We start from the raw sequence: 26,150 nt of genomic DNA on the forward strand, positions 1-26,150 counted from the left end.
TATATTAACTTTAACATAGTAATCATACCTTATATCAACTTTAACATAGTACGGTACATACATTTTTCCTCGGATAACGGAGTTTAATGTCATATTCTATATATATATATATATATATATATATATATATATATTAAGACTGTTGCACTTTTGCATCAGTGACATGTACAAATTGCTGGGAGTTTTCATTACGTATAAAGTTTAGGCCATAGGCCATCATTACATGTAAACAAACACAGTGTTGCGGCCCTGTACATCAAGTGTGGCCTTCTGTAATCTTGAGGAGAAAAGCGAGGCAATGTAGAATGACGGACAGTTAATACCAATGAATGTCTTGTAAATACTTCTTAAACCCAATGTGACAGGACGGAGTGGCCAGGAAGAAGGTATGTTGGAGCAAGAAGGTCTTGAACGTACATTAATCGCTAAAAGTAATGATAGATAAAGGCTACAAGGGCATGTTAGCCATTCAAAAGCTCTGATGATATTTACCAGTGCTTCACTTAATTGACCTGTAATTTCATAGCCCTTCACGTCACTTGTTTATAACGCGCCTTATGAAGCAGCATGTCTTAATCATTCAAAAGTATTTCTTCCTAACCTGTCAGTTAACGAGGTCTCAAAGAAAAAAAATTACGAAAACCCTTAACAAATTCCTCATGGTTGCTGCAATTTTCTCAATTTTTTGAGTGTTACAGTAGAAATTTACCTAAACTGTTTATGCTGAATCATACCACATGGTGAGGTATGTGTTGGTATTGTATGTGTGAACACGCATGATTACCCAGGAACCATTTAAACATGAATCTATCATTCATATATTAAAAGAAAAACAATGGAAAAAAAAGTTGATAATCAGCTTTTAGGTTTACAGGTTTTGATGATTGACTTGTTTCCTGTAATTTTACAGTAATCTCGCATTTTCCCTGATCTTCGTAGCCTTCCCTCTTTTTTACATTTTCTCTTAAACTGGATGATTGTAATCATGCTTCATCAGTACTTTTTCTGACTCAGTGTATGCTACAATTGTACAGCAACAAGAAGTTAATCATATATCACAGTTAGATTTGTGGAAGTGATAAATAAGAAAATTACTAGATAAAGCATTAGGGAATTAGGTATTAACAAAACTTCAAATCAGGAGTACAAAAAAGCTACTCTTGGAATCATTCCAGTTTACCATTTCCTTCATTAGGAAGGTAGCATTAGGGACAGATGGAGAAATGGCACTTGTTTGCACTTATATAGGATACAATGTTATCATAGCCCTTCCTACCACTACCTATTGTCAAATGAAAAAATATAATATGACATTACACACATCTTACCGTATTCTCCAAACTAAGTTCACTATCAGTTTAAAACAAGTCAGTGATATTCCAAATTTAGTTGTTTTTTCACTTAAACTTTACAAACATTTTTCACTTAGAATGTAATTTTTCCACATACAAATTTTGATGTCAATTTCTTCTTTTAGAATAAATTCTGATGTGCAGTTGGTACACTTCTTTGGTTAGGTTAGGTAAGTTAAAGTTGCTGTATGTTGTTTGGTATTTGCTCTTTTCTTTAACTTACCCAGAAATAACCGAGGTGAAAAAAATTTTAAATTTGGATGTCAGTTTATTCTTTGGAGTGATTCATGTCATAATGAAATGCAGTACTCCAACTTTAGATAATATCAGAGCTTTTTGTTTGAGGTAATGCATATCATTTGATATTATTTTCTAATATGTTACTCAGTAAGTGCACATCCTTACCAAACACTTTTACCTTTCAAGTTATGTATTTCACTTGGGAATTACATTTAAACGTTCATTTTTTATGTTGGAAGCGTGGCCTCAATTGAAATATGAAGAGGAGAAATGAGGGGAAAATAAGAAAAGAGAATATGGCTTTAAGAATTTCAGAGGAAATGTAAAACCTGAATTATAACAAGGGCTAAATCATAGCAGTTGGGAAAGACAAAGGGGTAAAATTTCCAAAGTTTTAGTGTTTGAAAAGAAACAGATCTCCAAATGGCCCAACGTTGTGTTGCAAACAACTCACAATAATGATGTGACACAGTATCTCACCAAGTAATATGTGGTCTAATAAATGATGCGAGGAGGGGGCACAAGCACACAGCTTTCAAGAACAAAATCCAAAATATTACTCTAACAATGAAGGAGGAAAAATGAACCACATTACATTGCAGAGCAAGTAGGTCAAGTTATGAGGTTAAACCGGGAGAATTTACAAGTCAAACTGCTTTAGACTAAAGCTGGTAACTCCCCAGATATGAAAGCAGTACTCCATACAAGTACAGATCAGTCTTTTGTATAAGTAAAACAACTGTTCAGAAGAGAATTTATGGCATTAAATTTAACTCCAATTTTTTTAAAGGTAGACTTAGCTGTGTATAATATGAGGTGTCCAAGATAGGTTAGATGTTAAATACACCCATTACACTTAGCTATGTGTATCATATGGAGTGTCTAAGATAGGTTAGATGTTAAATAACACCAAGTACAGTATGTTCATAGTGGTAAGTGGTGGAATTATAGATCCATCAAAAGAAACAGGAAAGTTTTGTGGAGTTTTTTAATAGGCAGGCAGTAATTGGCTTCAGGAGATATTAAACTTCTGTTTATCCTACTAAGATAATCTCTTCCAAATAATTTACAGGTGAAAATAGGTAAACCAAAGTAAACAGGGTTTTGAAGTAGATGGAAATCATAGATTATACAAAATAAAATATAACTCAACCAGCCTAACCCAGTTTAACCACTAAGCTTAAGAAATATTACCCCTAATATAATGAGTTGGAAAATATTGTTGATTTAAATCACTCCAGTTTCTAGTGCTTCTAAACCCTGCTTACTTTGACAGGTTAAATGTCAGTGGGTATGAAACTCCAAATAATATTTTTGAACTTTCAAATCCCATTTTGTTTAAGCTAATTATATACTTTAGAAAAGATGTCACACAAATTCCTTTTTCATAAACATCAAATGTGTTTATATTGCATCCATTACACCAGAATGAATTTATCTCCAAAATTATATGAATAATTTCAGTTATATATTGTATGCTCTTCATGAGCTTATGTCCCAGATTTCCAGTAACCTGATAATGGTTTATAGTTTTAGTCAAAATATGAATTCCTTTCAGATGCAGAGACTTGGGTGCATCCCTTCACCTTTATCTATATGGATGATGGGGCACAGTTTAATTAACAGAACAGCTCTTTGCAAGATCACACAACATTCACGGCTGTATTATCAGAGACTTCAGTGCATCTTTCAGCATGATTTTTCATGCATCTCTTCCATGCAGCTCCTTCCAGCTTCCCCTCAGACAAGATATTCTTGCTCCTTTACTCTTTATGGATGGTCAACTTTGCCAAAAAATATAGAGACTCAGATAAGATATTATGTTGTTGAAACCATAGATAATGACAAGTTTGATGATTCTGGTATTAACAGTGACTCAGAGTTTGATATTGATGGCCTTGATAAAAGCAGAATATTAGATAAGGACCAATTTGACTCTTTAAGGGTTAACTTGTATCAGAACTCAAGTGATTCAGTTTTGAAAGAATTAAACCAAGCCAGTAGTGTTCAGGAAGTGTTTGACACAATTAAGAGGTGTGGTGAACAGTTGACAGCAGAACAGTCAAGCCAAGCCATTGTGACGCTATGGGATCTGCAGAAAATGTATGGAAGATATGGCTTTGAATGCTTCTTCAGTGTCAAATTCACAAATTTATCTTTTCTTAGAAAAAATTTTGAACCATCCTGTATTTGAAAAAATAGTGATTCATCTTGAAAACGTCTGTGAAGATCTGGATGATAATGCAATTTCAAGTACATTGCTTTATTTAGATAGGTTAGGTTTAAGAAATGATGCACCACTTATACAAAAGCTCTTAATGTTGTGCTTAAAAAGATATGAAAATTTTAGCTTAACTGCATTATCAAAGCTTGCAGTATACCTCAGGGCCCAAGGATTTAAAGCTTATTTTTTTCAATCAAAGATACTACCTATTATGGCAGAACAGGTAAAAAATTGTTCATCATTGGATGAATTACATTTGATTACTATATGCCTATATAGCACAAAAAGAATTATTTCAGAGCCTCTCCTAAATGATTACAGTCAACTTGTTAAGAAGAATTTAGAGCAAGGAATATTTGAAATGTGTAATCCAAAGATAATTTTGAAAGTACTAAAGTTTCTTGGATATTCTGTATGGTCAGCAAAACATCACCTACTTTGTCGCCGTTTAATGTTATGCATAGCAGACAAGGTGCACTCACTGAATGTTCAGCAGGTTATGGAACTGAGTTATTACTTCCAAAATTACTTAGAACCTCGTGAAGTATTCCACAAAATCCAACAGCATTCTTTATCATTAATTGATGAATCTGAAGGCTGTTTTGCAAAACCCTGACCTACTGTTTTTAGCTCAATATAGTTCGCAGAAAATGAGAGGATATTTTGAATCATTAATTGCTGAGCTGCTTGTTAACAAAGACTTTCTTGATTATATTGAGGTTATTTTCAAAACTTTAAGACACATTAAAACATCAAATGTTAAACTTTGTAATGCCTTCTGGATTACAGCTTTGAATGCAGTAGAAGAAGAGATCAGTCAGACTTCTTCAACTTACTTAGGGTTTGAAGATGTAATGCTCAGAAAGGTATACCACCGTTACATGTATTTCAATAATAACCTTGGTGGAACATACAGAAATTTTCATTTGGAAAAGAATATGTTATCAATGCTTGTTGAAATATTACGCCAACAAAGTGGACTTTTACCCCAAAAGATAGCAAACATGTCAGCATTCATAATAAGCTATAGTACCAAAAGTGAAATACCGAAAGATATTATAGAAAAACTTATTCAATGTGGCCCCCAATACTCCATTTTTGACACCTTAATCTTATCTCGTGGTATTGAAATAAACCTGGCTCTCAACCGTAATAATACAAAGAGGACGTTAATGGAGCAGATAACAGCATTGTGTCGGATGCTTGATAGCTGTACAGAAGAACATTTAAAGGTAAGTTTGGTGGCTTTTGTATAGACCGTAGGCATTACTGAATCTATCGTAGGTTCCTTTCAGGAAAAAGTTTAGCTGAACAGAACTGTACACAGCTGATACTACTTTTTATTCTAAATAATTTGTTTATTTTGTCTGTCTTCATCCAGTGTTCTATCTCCCACTATCCAGTACTTTTTCTTATGCAGAATCTCCTTTATGCATCTGTCACTGCTTAACTTTATACTGTACATTCATGCTTACACTGAATCTTTGTCCAGTGGGGATTACATTCCTAAAAAAATGGCATGCAGGGAAAAATTACATTGTTCAAACTTAATGCTTATTGGGTAAATGGGAGTAGGGAAATGTAGCATTTATTTCACTGCAGGTGAGATGCGTTATGGAATGCAAAGGGAATGAATTGTGGAGTGGTAGAATGGGTGAAGCATAATACTTTGATGTGGTTTGGGCATATGAAAAAATGCAAGACTGGGAGTTTACAAGAAGAGTATTTGATGGTAGTGCAGTTAAAGGGGATGGTGTGAGAGGGAGACCACCTGTGAGATGGGCAAATAGGGTGGAGGGAGAGAAATGATGGAAGAATTTGTGGAATGTTGTATGCAAGGGAGGTATGTAAGGACAGGGATAAATGGACTTTTGCCACAGCAATCCCCTTGGTGAGAATTCCTGGAGGGAATGGCCTTCATAGATATAGATAGATAGATGGAGTTACTTTAGAGAAGACAGTGAATTCATAAAGGTGCCTCCCCTCATTACAGAGCTTTGAACTTTCGTTATCAGGAGTCCTGTGGAGAAGGGGAAAACTCACTCTACAGTGGCCCACTAAATACAGGAGATTCAAAAGCTTCCAGGGTAAGGGCAGTGAGGCATTACTTGGGGATTCAGAACATTTCATTTACTGTGATCACAGGATGAATCCCTTAAGAAAGAAAAATAAACAGAAAAGAATGTTCTTTTCTTTTTCTTAGTACATTTCTTTATTACTGTAACTATTATACTTGATCACCACTTCCTGCATCAGTGAGGTAGCCCCAGGAAACCGATGAAGAAAAACCCATCACATATACACACATATATTCATACCTGCACATATATACACAGACATACATATATACACATGTACATATTCATACTTGCTTGCTTTCTTCCATTCCTGGTGCCACCCTGCCCCACAGGAAATACCATCACCACCCCCTGTGTCTGTGGGCTAGCGCCAGGAACCAGACAAAAAAGGCCACATCAGCTCACACTTAGTCTATAGCTGTCATGTGTAATGCATCGAAACCATAACTCCCTATCCACATCCAGGCACCACAGACATTTCTATGGTTTACCCTAAATGTTTCACATGTCCTGCTTCAGTCCATTGACAGCATGTCGACCTCAGTATACCACAGTGTTCCAATTCACTCTACTCTGTGCACACCTTTCACCCTTCTGCATGTTCAGGCCCTGATCACTCAAAAATCTTTTTCACTTCATTCTTCCCCCCCTCAGATTTGGCTTCTTGCTTCTCTTTGTTCCCTCCAACTTTGACACATATCCTCTTTGTCAACTTTTCCACTCTCATTTGTTCCGTATGTCCAAACCATATTCATCACCCTCTTCTGCTCTCTCAACCACACTCGTTTTATAACCACACCTCTCTCTTACTCTTTCATTACTTACTTAATCAGACCACCTCACACCACATATTGTCCTCAAACATTTCATTTCTAAAACATCCTCCTTTATACAACCCTATCTATAGCCCATGCTTCACAACCATATAATATTGTTGGAATTACTATTTCTTCAAACATACTCATTTTTGTTCTGAGATAATGTTCTCTTTCCACACATTCTTCATTGCTCCTAGAACCTTGGCACCTCTCCCACCCTATGACTCACTTCTGCTTCCATGGTTCCATTCGCTGCCAAGTCCTCTTCCAGATATCTAAAACACTTCACTTCCCCGTTTTTCTCCTTTCAAACTTACATCCCAATTAACTTGGCCCTCAACCATGCTGAACCTAATAACCTTGCCCTTATTAACATTTGCTCTCAACTTCCTCATTTCCCACACTTTTCCAAACTGTCACCAACTTCTGCAGTTTCCCACTTGAATCAACTACCAATGGTGCACCATCAGCAAATAGCAATTGACATTTCTCAGCCCCTTTCATCCTCATCAGACTGCATACTCGCCCTTCTCTCCAAAACTCTTGCATTTACCTCCCTAAACACCTTTCCATAAACAAATTAAACAACCCCTGCTATAGACCAGCCTTCACTAGGAACCAGTCAGTCTCCTCTCTTCCTACTTGTACACATGCCTTACACTCTTGATAAAAACTCACTGCTTCTAGCAGCTTATCTCCCACACCATATATTCCCTATTATAAGCCTTCTCCAGATCCATAAATGTTACAAACAAATCCATCTGTTTTTCTAAGTATTTCTCACATACATTTCTCTAAGTAAAAACCTGATCCACACACCCTCTACCACTTCTAAAACCACAAAGCTCCTCCCAATCTGATGTTTTGTACATGCCTTCACCCTCTCAGTCAGTACCCTCTCATACAGTTTTCCAGGAATACTCAACATACTATGCCTCTTTGGTTTGAACACTCACCTTTACCCCCTTTGCCTTTGTACAGTGGCACTTTACCATGATCCATACATACATTGAATATCCTTACCAACCAATAACAACACAATCACCCTCTTTCTTAATAAATTCAATTGCAATACCATCCAATCCCAGTCCCTTGGTGGATTTCATTTTCCTCAAGGCTTTTCTGTCTTCATCAAACCTTCTCCCTGACTCTCACTTCTTGCACCACTCCAACCAGAACACCCTACATATTCACTCTATCATCAGATATGTTCAAAAAACCTTCAAAATACTCATTCCATCTCCTTCTCACTCCATCACTACCTGTTATCACATACCCCCTTTCCCCCTTCACTGATGTTCCCATTTGTTCTCGTCTTATGCACGTTATTTATCTCCTTCCATAACATCTTTTTATTCTCCCTAAAGTTTAATGATATTCTCACCCCAACTATCATTTGCCCTCTTTTTGAACTCTTGCACCGTCCTCTTGACCTTCTGCCACTTCCTGTTATACATCTCCCAGTTGTTTGCACACCTTTCTTGTAAGTATCGTCCAAACACCTCTCTTTTCTCTTTCACTAACAGCTCTACTTTAACCCTACACTCACTACCCTTTCTAAACCACCCACATCCTACCTTACACATACCACCTCTGCTTCCCTAAATACATCCTGTTCCTCACCCACTCCTCTCATTTCATTTGCTTTCTCCTGATATTTCTGCATATTTAATGGAATAACTTATTCAGTCTTGTTGTCAGACTCCACCTGCTTAGGGCTGCATCACAAGAGAAAAGTTACCTTTGGCTAAGTTGCATCAGCAGCAGATGAAAAGTAGTACATTCATCAAGGGTTTCTAAGTTTAAGGGAGTCCTTCTTTTTCCTGCTGCTGATTGTAGGGTAGCCTTGAAGCTTCAGAGCCCAATAAATGGGGTCCTGAGATAATGCAAGTTAAAAACTCATTTATTACTTCCACTGGCCAGGATATAAATCATAGCTTATTCAGTTCATTATTTTATGATAATTACTTGTACATATTAAAATTTAAATTTTTTAATACCCTCAGACTGCCAAATCATTGTTGGATGTCTCAAGCATTACAAAGGCATATCAGAATCGCCATGGATCTCCTAGAACTTTCTTATTTGAGAAACTTGTTAACGCACACCTCCCATTTCTTCATGAACTCAATTCTCGTCTTGTGCGAGACATCTCCTTGTGTTTTATCAGAACCAAGTACTTAGCACCACAGGTAGGTTTAAATATACTGATATTGTTATATGACAGCTAATTTTTCCTTGCCAGTGTTAAGAAGTGAAACTTCTAATTTTTCCTTGCCAATGTTAAGAAAAGTGAAACTTTAATAATCTTTTGTTTCAGATATGTTTGCATTTTTTTTTTATCTGGAGGAGTTTCGTGTATGTATAGCAGAATATAGAGTGTAAACCATGCTTATGTGTAAGAAATTCTTTAAAGTACCAGATGAGATGCTAAGTGAACATTGTGAAAAGTGTTTTTTGGAATGAAAAAATGGGATAGATTAACTATTAGACTATGTATGTAAGATATATAACTAAGGGAGATGTTGAATAAGTAAACTAACTGGGCGGGAAAACAAAGATTATTGGATCTTTAACTTGGGGGCAGAACAAAAATTAGGTCTAAAGGTTAGCTTTTTACCTTTTCTCTCTGTGAAAGGGACATACTGTTATCAAAGCCTTTCTGTCTTGTATACTGTATATCTTGTTTTCTAATGTTTTTTTTTTTTTTTGCTGTCTCACGCGTTTGCGAGGTAGCACAAGGAAACAGACGAAAGAAATGGCCCAACCCACCCCCATACACATGTATATACATACGTCCACACACGCAAATATACATACCTACACAGCTTTCCATGGTTTACCCCAGACGCTTCACATGCCCCGATTCAATCCACTGACAGCACGTCAACCCCGGTATACCACATCGATCCAATTCACTCTATTCCTTGCCCTCCTTTCACCCTCCTGCATGTTCAGGCCCCGATCACACAAAATCTTTTTCACTCCATCTTTCCACCTCCAATTTGGTCTCCCTCTTCTCCTTGTTCCCTCCACCTCCGACACATATATCCTCTTGGTCAATCTTTCCTCACTCATTCTCTCCATGTGCCCAAACCATTTCAAAACACCCTCTTCTGCTCTCTCAACCACGCTCTTTTTATTTCCACACATCTCTCTTACCCTTATGTTACTTACTCGATCAAACCACCTCACACCACACATTGTCCTCAAACATCTCATTTCCAGCACATCCATCCTCCTGCGCACAACTCTATCCATAGCCCACGCCTCGCAACCATACAACATTGTTGGAACCACTATTCCTTCAAACATACCCATTTTTGCTTTCCGAGATAATGTTCTCGACTTCCACACATTCTTCAAGGCTCCCAGAATTTTCGCCCCCTCCCCCACCCTATGATCCACTTCCGCTTCCATGGTTCCATCCGCTGCCAGATCCACTCCCAGATATCTAAAACACTTCACTTCCACCAGTTTTTCTCCATTCAAACTCACCTCCCAATTGACTTGACCCTCAACCCTACTGTACCTAATAACCTTGCTCTTATTCACATTTACTCTTAACTTTCTTCTTCACACACTTTACCAAACTCAGTCACCAGCTTCTGCAGTTTCTCACATGAATCAGCCACCAGCTGTGAGGCAAGCCAGTTAGATCGAGTTTCAAGGCTTGTGAGAATATTGTTGAGGTATATAGGGAAAGATAATCACATTATTTATATAAATGATAACTTTGGGGTAGGGGTAAATATTTGATGAAATGACTTATTGACATAAAGATAAGCACATTCGGTATGCATGACATTGTTTTATTACTTTATATAAGTATCCAACTAGGCTCACAAGAAATGAATTAAGACAAAATTTATTTATCAAAGCTAGTCATGCATTCAAAAGAATGTACTGTGATTCTTCTCATTATTTTGATTATATACATTCATTATTTATTTCTCATACTGAAGGCCTTGTAGTTAACACTTCAGTTCTGGGAATTGCTATCCTTTTTCATGAGAAATAGCACAACATTTTAATTCATAGTTGTTAAAGTTTATGTAAAATACAATTAGACTGAACATTATACCCATGTATTTGATTTGTAGATTCTGGATACCATGGCACAGTACATATTGGATAACCAAGAGTATGTCATGACTGATACAGTGGAGCGTGTCCTCACTTGCCTGTATAACCTGGGATATTATCCCGCACCTGGAGATGATTTCTTCTCAGCATGCGTCAGTGTCTTCCTCAGGTGTGAATAGTTGTTGTTTATTGCAGTTTATGAGTTATAATATGTATTTAATACAATGTTCCTATTTTTACACATTCTCTGTAGAATTTCTTTTAACTGTCCTCATAGGGTGATTAGTTTTATCAGCTATTCTTGCAGGAAGATGGTGACTGCTTTGCATGCAGCTTATTGAGTTCACAAGATATGTATGGATGATGATACTGGTTCTACTGAATTTCAAAAAAGGCTATAACTGAATTGTTCCATGAGATCTCTAGTTGTCTCACCCTGCTTCATTGCAGGAAAAAGCATATATGAACAGTAATTTGACTGTTCTCATCAACTGCCAATGAAAATACTAACAACAGAAACTTTGATATAGCATGTAACAGACAGACCTTTGATGGATGTATCAAGAGTGTAATTTAAAATCAAGAATAATTTATGGTGTTTTTCAGAGAAAGCCATCAAATGAGAGGTCTGAGTATTCTCCAGGTGTGTTTGGCATTGAGCAAGTTTGGTCACTTGCCTGCAAAACTGATTCATGATGTTTTCAATATCACTTTCCTGGATCAGTTAGATGAAGAAATATCTGAATGTTATTCAAAGGTATGGTATTATTTTATGTTACTGTTCTTTTGATTTTCCAGTGGAGAATGGTATTGGACCAGTTATGTGACATTTATTCATGACTGTTCCCTATTTCAGTTTAGGTAATTCCTTGTTATGCAGTGTTTTTTTTTACCTGTATTGCATATATACATATTGTACACATTATATTTTCACAGATGGAAATAGCACTGGAAACAGTTAGTCACTTGGTAGAAGCAATTGAGTTGTGCATAAGTTAGATATGAAATTGTTACACTAGACCATAGTAAAAATGAAGCCATTTAGAGAATATGTTGTGTAGGTATGTAGAATGTAATGTGGTAGAAAATAGCAAGATATTTTATATAGGCTTATATTAGGTGAGGTTAGGCAGGCTGACATAGGGACAAATGAGTAGGAGGAGTACCTGATTAGAAAATATAGTAAAAGAAAAAGTACCAACTCTTGGTAGTTTCACTGGCCTGTCATTGAGGGCCATGTCCATGGACATCAATCCCCTGGGTAATCTTAAGCCAAGTTTCAAGGTAGACCAGTCTTTGCCCTAACTGAAGTTGGTACCCAGTTACATACCATCCAGAGAAAGGATAAACACCCAGGTAAATTGTGTGCTGTCTGCTTGTACTGGGGATTGAACCCAGGCAAGTGGATTGATAGTCAGGAACACTAAGTTGCCCAAAATGAAGTATATGTTAGTGAATAGTATTTTTTTCATATATGTTCATTGTTTCCCATGTTAGCAAGTTAATGCCAGGAACAGAAAAAGAAGCATTATTTCACATACATTCTCTAGCTGTTATGTACAATGCACTGAAACCACAGCCCCCTAGCCACAGACCTCTCTATGGATTCCCTCAGTCACTTCACATGCCCTGGTTCAGTCCACTGACAGCAGGTTGACCACTGCATACCACATCATTCCAGTTCACTGTATCCTTCATGTTTAGGCCTGTTACTCAAACTCTTTTTCACTCCATCCTTATATCTCCAATTTGGTCTCCCATTTTTCCTTTTCCCCTACACTTTTGACACATTTATCCTCTACGTCAGCCTCTCCTCTATTATTCTTTTCATACATCTAAGCCATTTCAGCATAACCGTTTTAGCTGTTTTTACTTCTCTTCTTATTACCAAACATTTCTCCTACACTTTTATTACTTGATCAAACTACCCCACACCACATATTGTCCTCAGACTTATTATTTCCAGCACCTATACCCTCTAATGCAAATTTTCCTTTATAGCCCCGTCCTCACATTCACACATCTTTGGGACCACCCTACCTTTAGGCATATCCATTTTGGCTTTTCCAGTTAACAACTTCTCTTTCCTTATATTCCTCGATGCTCCCAAAACCGTTGGCTCCTCACCCACCCTCTAACTTGCTTCACCCACCCTCTAACTTGCTTCTTCTTTCATAATTCCATTCATCACCATTGTATATAGTATAATATTAGATATAAGGCTGTATATAGCATGAAAATGTATGTTAGACTATAGGTGCTGCATTTTAGATGTGATCAACATTTATTTATTTATTTATTTTGCTTTGTCACTGTCTCACGCCTTTGCAAGGTAGCGCAAGGAAACAGACGAAAGAAATGGCCCAACCCACCCACATACACATGTATATACATACACGTCCACACACGCAAATATACATACCTATACATCTCAATGTACACATATATATACACGCACAGACACATACATATATACCCATGCACACAATTCACACTGTCTGCCTTTATTCATTCCCATCGCCACCTCGCCACACATGGAATACCATCCCCCTCCCCCCTCATGTGTGCGAGGTAGCGCTAGGAAAAGACAACAAAGGCCCCATTCGTTCACACTCAGTCTCTAGCTGTCATGCAATAATGCCCAAAACCACAGCTCCCTTTCCACATCCAGGCCCCACACAACTTTCCATGGTTTACCCCAGACGCTTCACATGCCCTGATTCAATCCACTGACAGCACATCAACCCCGGTATACCACATCGATCCAATTCATTCTATTCCTTGCCCGCCTCTCACCCTCCTGCATGTTCAGGCCCCGATCACTCAAAATCTTTTTCACTCCATCTTTCCACTCCAGTTTGGTCTCCCACTTCTCCTCATTCCCTCCACCTCCGACACATATATCCTCTTGGTCAATCTTTCCTCACTCATTCTCTCCATGTGCCAAAACCATTTCAAAACACCCTCTTCTGCTCTCTCAACCACGCCCTTTCCATTTCAACACATCTCTCCCACCCTTACAGTACTTACTCGATCAAACCACCTCACACCACACATTGTCCTCAAACATCTCATTTCCAGCACATCTACCCTCCTGCGCACAACATTTATCTTAAAATAAACCCAAGTGGAGAAAATTCTGTGTTGATTTTTTTTTTACTATTATACTTAGTCGCTGTCTCCCACATTAGCAAGGTAGCACAAGGAAACAGACAAAAGAATGGCTCAACCTACCCACATACACATGTATATACATAAATGCCCACACACGCACATATACATACCTATACATTTCAACACATACATATACATACATACACATATACATATCCATACTTGCTTCCTTCATCCATTCCTGTCACCATCCCGCCACACATGAAAATGGCAACCCCCTCCCCTTGCATACGCGTGAGGTAGCGCTAGGAAAAGACAACAAAGGCCACATTCGTTCACACTCAGTCTCTAGCTGTCATGTGTAATGCACAGAAACCACAGGTCCCTTTCCACATCCAGGCCCCACAAAACTTTCCATGGTTTACCCCAGACGCTTCACATGCTCTAGTTCAATCCATTTACAGTACGTCAACCCCGGTATACATCGTTCCAATGCACTCTATTCCTTGCACACCTTTCACCCTCCTGTATGTTCAGGCCCTGATCACTCAATCTTTTTCAGTCCATCCTTCCACCTCCAATTTGGTCTCCCACTTCTCATTCTCTTCACCTCTGACACATATATCCTCCTTGTCAATCTTTCCTCACTCATTCTCTCCATGTGACCAAACCATTTCAGTGCACCTTCTTCTGCTCTCTCAACCATACTCTTTTTATTACCACACATCTCTCTTACCCTTTCGTTACTTACTTGATCAAACCACATATTGTCCTCAAACATTTCATTTCCAACACATCCACCTTCCTCCGCACAACCCTATCTATAGCCCACGCCTCGCAACCATATAACAGTGTTGCAACCACTGTTCCTTCAAACATACCCATTTTTGATCTCTGAGATCACATTCTCGCTTTCCACACATTCTTCAATGCTCCCAGAACCTTCACCCCCTCCTCCACCCTGACTCACTTCCGCTTCCATGGTTCCATCCGCTGCCAGATCCACTCCCAGATATCTAAAACAGTTCACTTCCTCCAGTTTTTCTCCATTCAAACTTATCTCCCAATTAACTTGTCCCTCAACCCTACTGAACCTAACAACCTTGCTCTTATTCACATTTACTCTCAACTTTCTTCTTTCACACACTTTACCAAACTCAGTCACCGACTTCTGCAGTTTCTCATCCGAATCACCCACCAGCACTATATCATCAGTGAACAATTGACTCACTTCCCAAGCCCTCTCATCCACAACAGACTGCATACTTGCCCCTCTCTCCAAAACACATGCATTTACCTCCCTAACAACCCCATCCATAAACAAATTAAACAGCCATGGAGACATCACACACCCCTGCCGCAAACTGACATTCACCGAGAACCAATCACTTTCCTCTCTTCCTACTCGTACACATGCCTTACATCCTTGAGAAAAACTTTTCACTGCTTCTAGTAACTTACCTCCCACACTATATACTCTTAATACCTTCCACAAAGCATCGCTATCAACTCTGCCATATGCTCTCTCCAGATCCATAAATGCTACATACAAATCCATTTGCTTTTCTAAGTATTTCTCACATACATTCTTCAAAGCAAACACCTGATTCACACATCCTCTACCACTTCTGAAACCACACTGCTCATCCCCAGTCTGGTGCCTTTACCCTCTCAATCAATACCCTCCCATATAATTTCCCAGGAATACTCAACAGACTTATAAATTTGTAATTTGAACACTCACCCTTATCACCTTTGCCTTTATACAATGGCACTATTCATGCATTCTGCCAATCCTCAGGCACCTCACCATGAACCATATATAACATTGAATATCCTTACCAACCAGTCAACAACACAGTCACTCCCTTTTTAATACATTCCACTGCAGTACCATCCAAACCTGCCGCCATGCCGGCTTTCATCTTCCACAAAGCTTTCACTACCTCTTCTCTGTTGACCAAACCAATCTCCCTAACCCTCTCACTTTGCATACCAGCTCGACCCTATGTCTGCCACTCTATCATCAAACACATTCAACTAACTTTCAAAATACTCACTCCATCTCCTTCTCACTTCACCACTACTTGTTATTACCTCCCCATTAGCCCCCTTCACTGATGTTCCCATTTGTTCTCATTTCTTACGCTTTTTATTTACCTCCTTCCAAAACATCTCTATTCCTCCCAAAATTTAATGATACTTTCTCACCCCAACTCTCATTTGCTCTCTTTTTCACCTCTTGCACCTTTCTCTTGACCTCCTGCCTCTTTCTTTCATACATCTCCCAGTCATTCGCACTACTTCCCTGCAAAAATCATCCAAACGCCTTTCTCTTCTCTTTCACTAACAATCTTACTTCTTCATCCCACCACTCGTTATCCTTTCTAATCTACCCACCTCCCACCTTTCTCCCCAGATAGATTTTTATTTGGCAACTAGAGCCAGCTGCCTTTTTTATATGAAAAGTCTTCATTATTGTTTCTCAGTAGGAGTACTATCCCATGCTTGTACGTCATATGCTCATGGAATTGAACCGTGCAGTATGCATTGACCATCCTGAAGAGAAGATTCCTTGGTTTCATGAAAAGTACTGTGAAGAACTTCTGGAAACAGGTGTGTATACAGTACTTTGATGATGAATTACAGACAAATATGAAATATGAAATTGTAGTAGTAGTTTCTTTTCACTCAAAAGCTTTTAAAAAGGGAATTACCAATGCACATCACTTATTTTTAATTTTGCTGTAATCAGTATCATTGTGGGTGGATAAGTAACTGAGCAAGACTTGTGGAAATCTACTGTACCAATGTTTTGAAAGGATATATATGTTGAACTGTATGAGTTGATGGTTGAAGATAGAATATTAAAGAAGTGCATGGCTGAGTGAGTGACTTTCTGGTGAGATGGACACAGTAGGTAGTTAAAAGATGGTACTAGATTGTTGTACTAAATTGTTAAGTAAAACAGTGAATTAGTTGATGGATATAAAGATATGTTTTTTAATGCTGTATGTGTATATTGGGAGATAAGATGGATGGATGAGTTCATGAGTTACTGCATGTGCATGAGAGCTTGAAATCTGTCACTATAGCAATTGATCATGTCAGTATTAAGATGTGAAAAGAATTTTTTTTTTTATGTTTTACTTATTTGATGAATATTTCATTTTCCTCAAACAGTCCCTGTACCCAATAGTGTCTACCATACTGAGGTTCACCAGGCCCTCACACAGTTGGTAGGGGGACCAGATGTATTGAGAGCCAATGTTAAGAGTCCATATTATTATCTTATTGGTGAGTTACTTACATTTAAATATTGTTATTTATGATGGATGCTACAACAGCATCATTCAAGCTTTATGAAGCAAATTGATTTAATAGTGATCACAAGTACTACAACTAATGCAATTCAGCCTTTCCTCCAACTGATCAGCCTATTACTAACTCTCCAATTGATAAAGCTGCTTCTTTTCATATCTTATTTGCTTTAATTCAACTTTGGTTGATTTTATTTCTAATCCTCCACCCCATCTTTGACTAAACCTATAACCTCACATCTATTCTCTTCGTGCAAGGTCTCCGAGTTACTCTCCCAGCTTCAGATGGACAAGGTGTATGGCCCAAATGGCATACTTTCTTGAGTCCTGAAGGAGTGTACCACTAAGCTAGCTCCAATCCTTGCTCACCTGTTTTGCATGTCAGAAATCCCAGACTTTTTCCTTTTGGAAGCATGCCTTGGTGCAGCCCATCCCCCTGAAGGGAGACTGCTCTCGCCCCTCCAACTATCACCCATTGCTCTCACCAAAGTCTGAAACTCTCCTTAACTCTTACTTTTTGAAATGCTTTGAATCCCATTCCTCTATTTCTGGCCACCAATGTGGATTTTGCAGTGCTAGTTCTGTTGGTAATCTCTCCTATTTGACTCAGATCTGGTTTCCTTCTCTCATGGATTTTGATGACACTTTTGTCTTAGTCCTTAACATTTCTAAAGTATTGCAGGGCTTAGTATAAATTTCTGCTTTACAACCTCCCAGCCATTGCTTTATCTATAGTTTCCTGTTCAGTCATACCATTGCAGTTGTTCCCCCTTCAGTCTTATTGTCAGTAGTGTTCCTCAGCTCTCTGTCCTATTGCCTACTCTCTTCTCTCATTTATTGATCTTTCTTATGTTTCTCACCTAGTTCATTCTTGCTGATGATTCCCATGTTACACACCAGCTCATTTTTCCTCCCTTCTTTTTTCCTGTAGTGATCAATATGGCACAGGCAAATAGCTTGCCCCAAGGAAAACTGGTCATCTTAGGTGAAAGAAAAAGGTTGAAGAAAAAGAAAGTAGAAATTGATCAGGGATCTGCAAGTTTGTAGGCCTTACTCTTAAAGGAAGAATGGTTATATGAAGAGGTAAAGACAAAAGGAAGAAGGAGACATCACAACAGCCAGTTCTTGAGTGGCTGGTCTCCACAGAAGCTGTGGGAAGCAGCAGCCAAATGTGTTCCACAGATCCAAATGGGTCCCTCTAATAGTCATTTGATTTCTTGTATGGAACTCATTTCTTCTATTAGTTCAGATCTCTGCAGCAGTCTCTTACTGGGGAAGCAGTAACCTGGCTACTCCCTGGATTGCTAACTAAGATTCATTCGTTTCCTTTGTTCAGTTTCAAAACTACAAATCAGCACACTTATAAATTTGTTGGGTGTAACAATATCTTCCACTCTGTTCTGGAAATCTCATATAACGTGAATCACAAAGTCTGCTTCCCATAAGCTGGGGGCATTGTGTGGGTACTGAGATTATTTTTCTTGGGAGCAGGTAATTCTCATGTACAGGGGCTTTATTTGCTCTAGTATGGAGTACTGCTCCAACCTTCTGTTAACCTGAGTAAAATCAAAAGCCTACTGTCTTATGAATTCTTCTGGTATCAGCATTCTCCACAAACCCTTTCTGTTCAACAGAATTCAACAGCATAGCTGTCTGAGGGAAGAAGGAGACATCACAACACCCAGTTCTTGAGTGGCTGGTCTCCAAAGAAGCTGTGGGAAGCAGCATCCAAATGTGTTCCACAGATCCAAATGGGTCCTTCTAATAGTCATTTGATTTCTTGTATGGAACACATTTCTTCTATTAGTTCAGATCTCTGCAGCAGTCTCTTACTGGGGAAGCAGTAACCTGGCTACTCCCCGTATTGCTAACTAAGATTCATTCGTTTCCTTCATTCCATTTCAGAACTACAAATCAGCTCACATAAATTTGTTATGTGTAACCATATCTTCCACTCTGTTCTGGAAATCTCATATAACCAGAATCACAAAGTCTGCTTCCCAAAAGCTGGAGGCATTGTATAAGTACTGAGATTATTTTTCTTGGGAGCAGGTAATTCTCATGTACAGGAGTTTAATTTGCTCAAGTATGGAGTACTGCTCCAACCTTCTGTTAACCTGAGTAAAATCAAAAGCCTACTGTCTTCTGAATTCTTCTGGTATCAGCATTCTCCACAACCCCTTTCTGTTCTGTGCGATTTGCGTACTTTGGCCACTGTTCTCGTAAGCTGTTTGCTTGTGTCTCCCCGATGGGTTGGACCCACAGGATACATCTGGCTGCTGCTTCTTAGTTTCTGTGGGGGAAACCAGCCACTTGAGTTTTGACCATTATGATACCTCCCTCCTTCTACTCTTAAACAGCTAAGCTGTTCAAGGGTCTTTCTCCTTTCATTATTTTCTCTTCCTCTAATCTTTATACCATTAAGAGTCAGGTCTACAAATACCAGCAGAGCCTAGATTAATTTCTGCTTTCTTGTACTCTTTTCTTGCTTTGAGATGGCATTTGATAGGGCCATGTTTTACTTTGCTGTCTAAAAAAAATGTTCAGATTATGAGTTGAAATAAAAACTGAAACTTAATAGATCTTTTTATGATGTATTGGATAAGGATAACTGAATCAAATAAATCACTGATAAACAAGAGTTGCTTTCCAGATGTGCAAAAAAAGGAAAAATGTAGCAGTAGGGAGACAAAAATTAAGTTTTGCCCTTGTTCTGCATGTTTAGTTCATGTCATGTTGGTCACTATAAAGAATAGAAAATGAAAAATAGATGTAAAGCATAAAATTGATTGATAAATATCGAATTTTTAGAATGTTGGAAACCACTGAATGGAGCTACAATGTAAATATAGCCAGAAGAAAAACATATCATAAAAAGAAAAGACAAGTAATTGATAGATCCTTTTTCTTTAAGTATTCTTTCCACTAACCATTAGCCAGCTGATGAGTTAATTGAATGTGCTGGTGAGAATTATTATCTACATAACATCAGTATGTTAATCAATTAATAAAAATTATATGCACTTAGATAACATAAATGTTAGTGGGCTTGTTTAAATGAATGAGGTGTGGTTAGCTTTGAGTGTGTAAAGATGGACTACAATCCTAGTGTACCGAGAAAATTTTACTGGGGTCACCTAGATCAAGGGTTAAATATCAATCATTAAAGGAAAATCTTCCCTTTACAATAAAGTTTTTTAAAACTGAATTTCAGATTTCGAGTTCCTTTTGGATAAAGACAGTCATCCAGTGCCAGTGAACGAGTATGTCCCTGTGAGGTGGAAAACTACTGGCACACAGAACACTTGCATGGAAAATAAAATTGGATATAGAAGGTAGTATATCACCTTATTTAGTCATTATTTTTAAAGTACAACATTGATTACCTAAAAATCTGGGTCAGTCAGTAATATTAAGAGAACAATAATTTTTTCTCAAACCTGGATTCAGAGATATCTGGGTAAATATATTTTCTCTAACCAGGGTACTTTGATGGGCTCATCACGCAGTAGTCAGAAAGTGATTCCCCCTTTTTTCTTTTTTTTAAGGATTGCTGTCCTTCTCCGCAAAGAAAGTAATTACTGCATCAATAGTCGCCAGTTATTGGGTCGTCATCAAATGGAACATCGTCACTTAGAAGTGTTGGGTTATACTGTGGTGGAGGTGCCACATTTTATGTGGTACTCCATGGCACATGCTGCTTTTGAAGACAAAAAAGAGTACCTCAAGAATATTATATACCCTAGAACTTTATAGTATTGTACTCTTTGAGGAAGTTGAAATGGGATTAAGGCTTCAAAATCTAATGTTGTTGATATATTAAGTGAGGCATATAATCATAGAATAAACATCTTAAATTAGTAACATTTATTGGTGATTTTATTTTTCAAAATTGTTCACAATCTTTCTTTAAAAAAAAAACAGTCTTGTATATTTTGTTTCAAATTGGTCTTAAGTAGGAATCTGAACCATAGGCTTTTTAAATATTGTAATAATTTTGGACATGAATACTCAACCTTACTACTTTTCCTTTGTTATTACTACTTTACCTTTATTCATTAATAAACAGATTAGAAGCCTATTTCATTTGAAACCTGACTTATGTAAATATGCAAAAATAGAGGTTTATGAATTTAAGGTTTTTAGTCATTTTTTCAAATTTGATCTCAGATGTACTGTAACATGTCATTACAAGAATGTAAATAAAAATATTGTTTTAGATAATCCTGGTTATTTTTCTGATAGTTTGGCCCATCTAATATAAAGGTACTACATGGAATGTCTGAAACTTTACCATTTTTCCATATGCTGGACTTACTGTTAAATAACATCATGTTTTTTTGTGTCACTATGGCACAACAGGTAAGCGACTGTAATTGATTAAAGCTTATATTATTTGCAAAACTCAAGCTTGCGATTTTCTAGCAAATGATTCTTGTCCTCTGCTATTTTTCTTTTGTCAGTGATGTCACTGCATAGATTCCCGTGTTTTTATTAGTTTGCAATGGAGTGAACATGAGGCGTTCAGAAACAAATTCATTTTTCCTTTTTAATTGACTTGGTCACCTTCTTCCATCATACTGAGATAGTATATGGAACAGACAATGAAGCCTTGTAATCCCATAACTCCTCACTTAGGAATCCTAATCAACCTTTTAAATTTCAGTTTTCAATTAATTTTTTTATAGCCATACAGTATGAAAGCTATTCATATAACACACAAGGAAAATCTACAGAAATATACTTCATCCAACACTTTCACTCTAAAAAATGCATAGTAATTTTGTTACCGTAGCATATGTTTAACTGATTATTCTACCTACACTGAAAAACTTATTCCCAATTATTATTACATATATATAATGAGAGAGCTTGGGAAGTGAGTCAGTTGTTGTTCGCTGATGATACAGCGCTGGTGGCTGATTCATGTGAGAAACTGCAGAAGCTGGTGACTGAGTTTGGTAAAGTGTGTGGAAGAAGAAAGTTGAGAGTAAATGTGAATAAGAGCAAGGTTATTAGGTACAGTAGGGGTGAGGGTCAAGTCAATTGGGAGGTGAGTTTGAATGGAGAAAAACTGGAGGAAGTGAAGTGTTTTAGATATCTGGGAGTGGATCTGTCAGCGGATGGAACCATGGAAGCGGAAGTGGATCATAGGGTGGGGGAGGGGGCGAAAATTTTGGGAGCCTTGAAAAATGTGTGGAAGTCGAGAACATTATCTCGGAAAGCAAAAATGGGTATGTTTGAGGGAATAGTGGTTCCAACAATGTTGTATGGTTGCGAGGCGTGGGCTATGGATAGAGATGTGCGCAGGAGGATGGATGTGCTGGAAATGAGATGTTTGAGGACAATGTGTGGTGTGAGGTGGTTTGATCGAGTAAGTAACGTAAGGGTAAGAGAGATGTGTGGAAATAAAAAGAGCGTGGTTGAGAGAGCAGAAGAGGGTGTTTTGAAATGGTTTGGGCACATGGAGAGAATGAGTGAGGAGAGATTGACCAAGAGGATATATGTGTCGGAGGTGGAGGGAACGAGGAGAAGAGGGAGACCAAATTGGAGGTGGAAAGATGGAGTGAAAAAGATTTTGTGTGATCGGGGCCTGAACATGCAGGAGGGTGAAAGGAGGGCAAGAAATAGAGTGAATTGGAGTCATGTGGTATACAGGGGTTGACGTGCTGTCAGTGGATTGAAGCAAGGCATGTGAAGCGTCTGGGGTAAACCATGGAAAGCTGTGTAGGTATGTATATTTGCGTGTGTGGACGTGTGTATGTACATGTGTATGGGGGGGGGGGTTGGGCCATTTCTTTCGTCTGTTTCCTTGCGCTACCTCGCAAACGCGGGAGACAGCGACAAAGTATAAAAAAAAAAAAAAAAAAAAAAAATATATAATAAATATTTTTTTCCATTATCAACATGATTAAATGATAAATTTTTCATAACAGAAAAATTATTAAACTTTGTAAAATATTAGCTGCATTAGTCAGAAGCAGAGGACAAGGTCAGCTGGAAATGGCACACTGCCTCCACTTCTGTTGGAAGTGCCTCCTCCCTCATCTTGCTCAACTTTCTGTGCTGGAGAGATCAGCATCAAAATCACTCTCCATATGATCTACAGACATCTCATTGTCAAGTAATTCAGATTGGTCCTCTAAATCTAGTTTAAGCCAATCAATTTAATTTTTCTTTCATCCCACTACACAATCCTTATCGATCTGAAGTTACCATCATGAGAAAGCTCACTCCTCTGTATCTGATTGTATCATTGATGCCAAAGAATCAGAAATAAAAGAACTGAGGCACAGGGAAAGGTTTGAGGTCTTAACCCTTTCACCATGGCAGTCGTAATATTCAAGGTGCCGTCTGCGCAGGATATTCGTAAATATTCTAAACAAATATTTCCAAGAGTTTAATATTTCACTTAACTAGAACATAATGTTCTGAATACAACAATACATAACTGCTTATGTCTGCTCCATGGCCTTTAATCTATTCGCTTTAAGCACATCAGGTATTCCAGGAGTCTTTCTAGGCAAACTTGTTAAGATATGGGGTATTACAAGAGTTTTTGTTACAAAATTATATGATTCCTAAGGTTTTTTTCATTATTCATTAATTAGTAAGTGACAGCCTTAAAAACTTATTACACAATTGAAGAGCACAAATCTTGTACGGGCTTCTTTCACGTCCACATATATTGACCAATATATGGAAAAAATTACACTATATTGTCTTGAAATAATGCATGACATGCCACTACAAGCATTCATAACTGAACAATATATGTCCCAGCTGGTGATAAAAAAAAACTTTTTCGCCCCAGCCAGTGAACAGTAAGGAGACAACTTTGATGGGTAAAAGATTATCTTAGTGGAAGGGAACATAGGCCGTATGACAGAGGAGTCTTCTCGAAATGTGCTGGGATCACAAGAGCTGTGCCACAGGTGTTTTTTTTTTTTTTTTTTTTTTGTTAACTGAGACGGCATGGGCAATTGAGGCCTTAATCAAAGCCACGGGCATTTGTGGCCTTAATCAAAGCCATCCCATTAACGCTGTATATGTCATCATTATTAATATTATCATTATTTCTCAATGAACTGAAGCAGGGCATGTGAAATGTCTGGGGGAAACCATGGAAAGGTCTGTGGGGCCTGGATGTGGAGAAGGAGCTGTGGTTTCGGTGCACATGACAGCTAGAGGCGAAGTGTGAATGAATGTGGCCTTTTTTATCTGTTTTCCTGGCGTTGCCTCGCTGAAGCAGGGGGTAGCAATGCTGTTTCCTGTGGGGCAAAGTAGCACCGAGAAGGGATGAAGGCATGCAAGTATGAATATGTACATGTGTGTATATGTACACAAACCTGGCTGTTGGAGGTTTGTATGTTACCTGAAAGTGCGCGTTCATTTTGCTTTATATTCGTGTGTGTGTATCTGTCTATCTATCTATCTATCTGTCTATAGAAGCTGGTGACTTGAGTTTGGTAAAGTGTGTGAAAGAAGAAAGAGTAAATGTGAATACGAGCAAGGTTATTAGGTACAGTAGGGTTGAGGGTCAAGTCAATTGGGAGGTAAGTTTGAATGGAGAAAAACTGGAGGAAGTAAAGTGTTTTAGATATCTGGGAGTGGATCTGGCAGCGGATGGAACCATGGAAGCGGAAGTGAATCATAGGGTGGGGGAGGGGGCGAAAATCCTGGGAGCCTTGAAGAATGTGTGGAAGTCGAGAACATTATCTCGGAAAGCAAAAATGGGTATGTTTGAAGGAATAGTGGTTCCAACAATGTTGTATGGTTGCGAGGCGTGGGCTATGGATAGAGTTCTGCGCAGGAGGGTGGATGTGCTGGAAATGAGATGTTTGAGGACAATGTGTGGTGTGAGGTGGTTTGATCGAGTAAGTAATGTAAGGGTAAGAGAGATGTGTGGAAATAAAAAGAGCGTGGTTGAGAGAGCAGAAGAGGGTGTTTTGAAATGGTTTGGGCACATGGAGAGAATGAGCGAGGAAAGATTGACCAAGAGGATATATGTGTCGGAGGTGGAGGGAACGAGGAGAAGTGGGAGACCAAATTGGAGGTGGAAAGATGGAGTGAAAAAGATTTTGAGTGATCAGGGCCTGAACATACAGGAGGGTGAAAGGCGGGCAAGGAATAGAGTGAATTGGATCGATGTGGTATACCGGGGTTGACGTGCTGTCAGTGGATTGAATCAGGGCATGTGAAGCGTCTGGGGTAAACCATGGAAAGTTGTGTGGGGCCTGGATGTGGAAAGGGAGCTGTGGTTTCGGGCATTATTGCATGACAGCTAGAGACTGAGTGTGAACGAATGGGGCCTTTGTTGTCTTTTCCTAGCGTTACCTCGCACACATGAGGGGGGAGGGGGATTGTATTCCATGTGTGGCGAGGTGGCGATGGGAATGAATAAAGGCAGACAGTGTGAATTGTGTGCATGGGTATATATGTATGTGTCTGTGTGTGTATATATGTGTGTGCATTGAGATGTATAGGTATGTATATTTGCGTGTGTGGACGTGTGTGTATATACATGTGTATGGGGGTGGGTTGGGCTACCTCGCAAACGCGGGAGACAGCGACAAAGCAAAATAAAAAATAATAATAATGTCTGTGTGTGTATATATATGTGTACATTGAGATGTATAGGTATGTACATTTGCGTGTGTGGACGTGTATGTATATACATGTGTATGTGGGCGGGTTGGGCCATTCTTTCGTCTGTTTCCTTGCGCTACCTCGCTAACGCGGGAGACAACGACAAAGCAAAATAAATAAATAAATATATATATATATATATATATATATATATATATATATATATATATATATATTATATTCTTTATTTTTATTATACTTTTGTCACTCTCCCGCGTTAGCAAGGTAGCGCAAGGAAACACGTCCACACACACATATACATACCTATA

At 38.4% G+C, this 26,150-nt stretch overlaps 2 protein-coding genes across 4 annotated transcripts in view; one reads left to right on the plus strand and one right to left on the minus strand.

The window, feature by feature from the left end:
* The window catches only part of LOC139756883 (heat shock cognate 70 kDa protein-like), a 72,260-nt gene that overhangs the window by 12,027 nt on the left and 34,083 nt on the right, over window positions 1-26,150 (minus strand). The window lies entirely within an intron of this gene.
* LOC139756882 (FAST kinase domain-containing protein 1, mitochondrial) lies at window positions 203-21,453 on the plus strand. The gene is given in 11 exon segments (XM_071676754.1): window positions 203-386; window positions 3,151-3,711; window positions 3,713-4,408; window positions 4,410-5,048; window positions 8,719-8,904; window positions 10,816-10,967; window positions 11,405-11,555; window positions 16,405-16,528; window positions 17,096-17,209; window positions 20,447-20,567; window positions 20,781-21,453. Coding segments are annotated over 10 exon segments (2,952 nt in total). The 5' UTR covers window positions 203-386; the 3' UTR covers window positions 20,989-21,453.

Source organism: Panulirus ornatus, chromosome 23, assembly GCF_036320965.1.
Source record: "Panulirus ornatus isolate Po-2019 chromosome 23, ASM3632096v1, whole genome shotgun sequence".
NCBI lineage: Eukaryota > Metazoa > Arthropoda > Malacostraca > Decapoda > Palinuridae > Panulirus > Panulirus ornatus.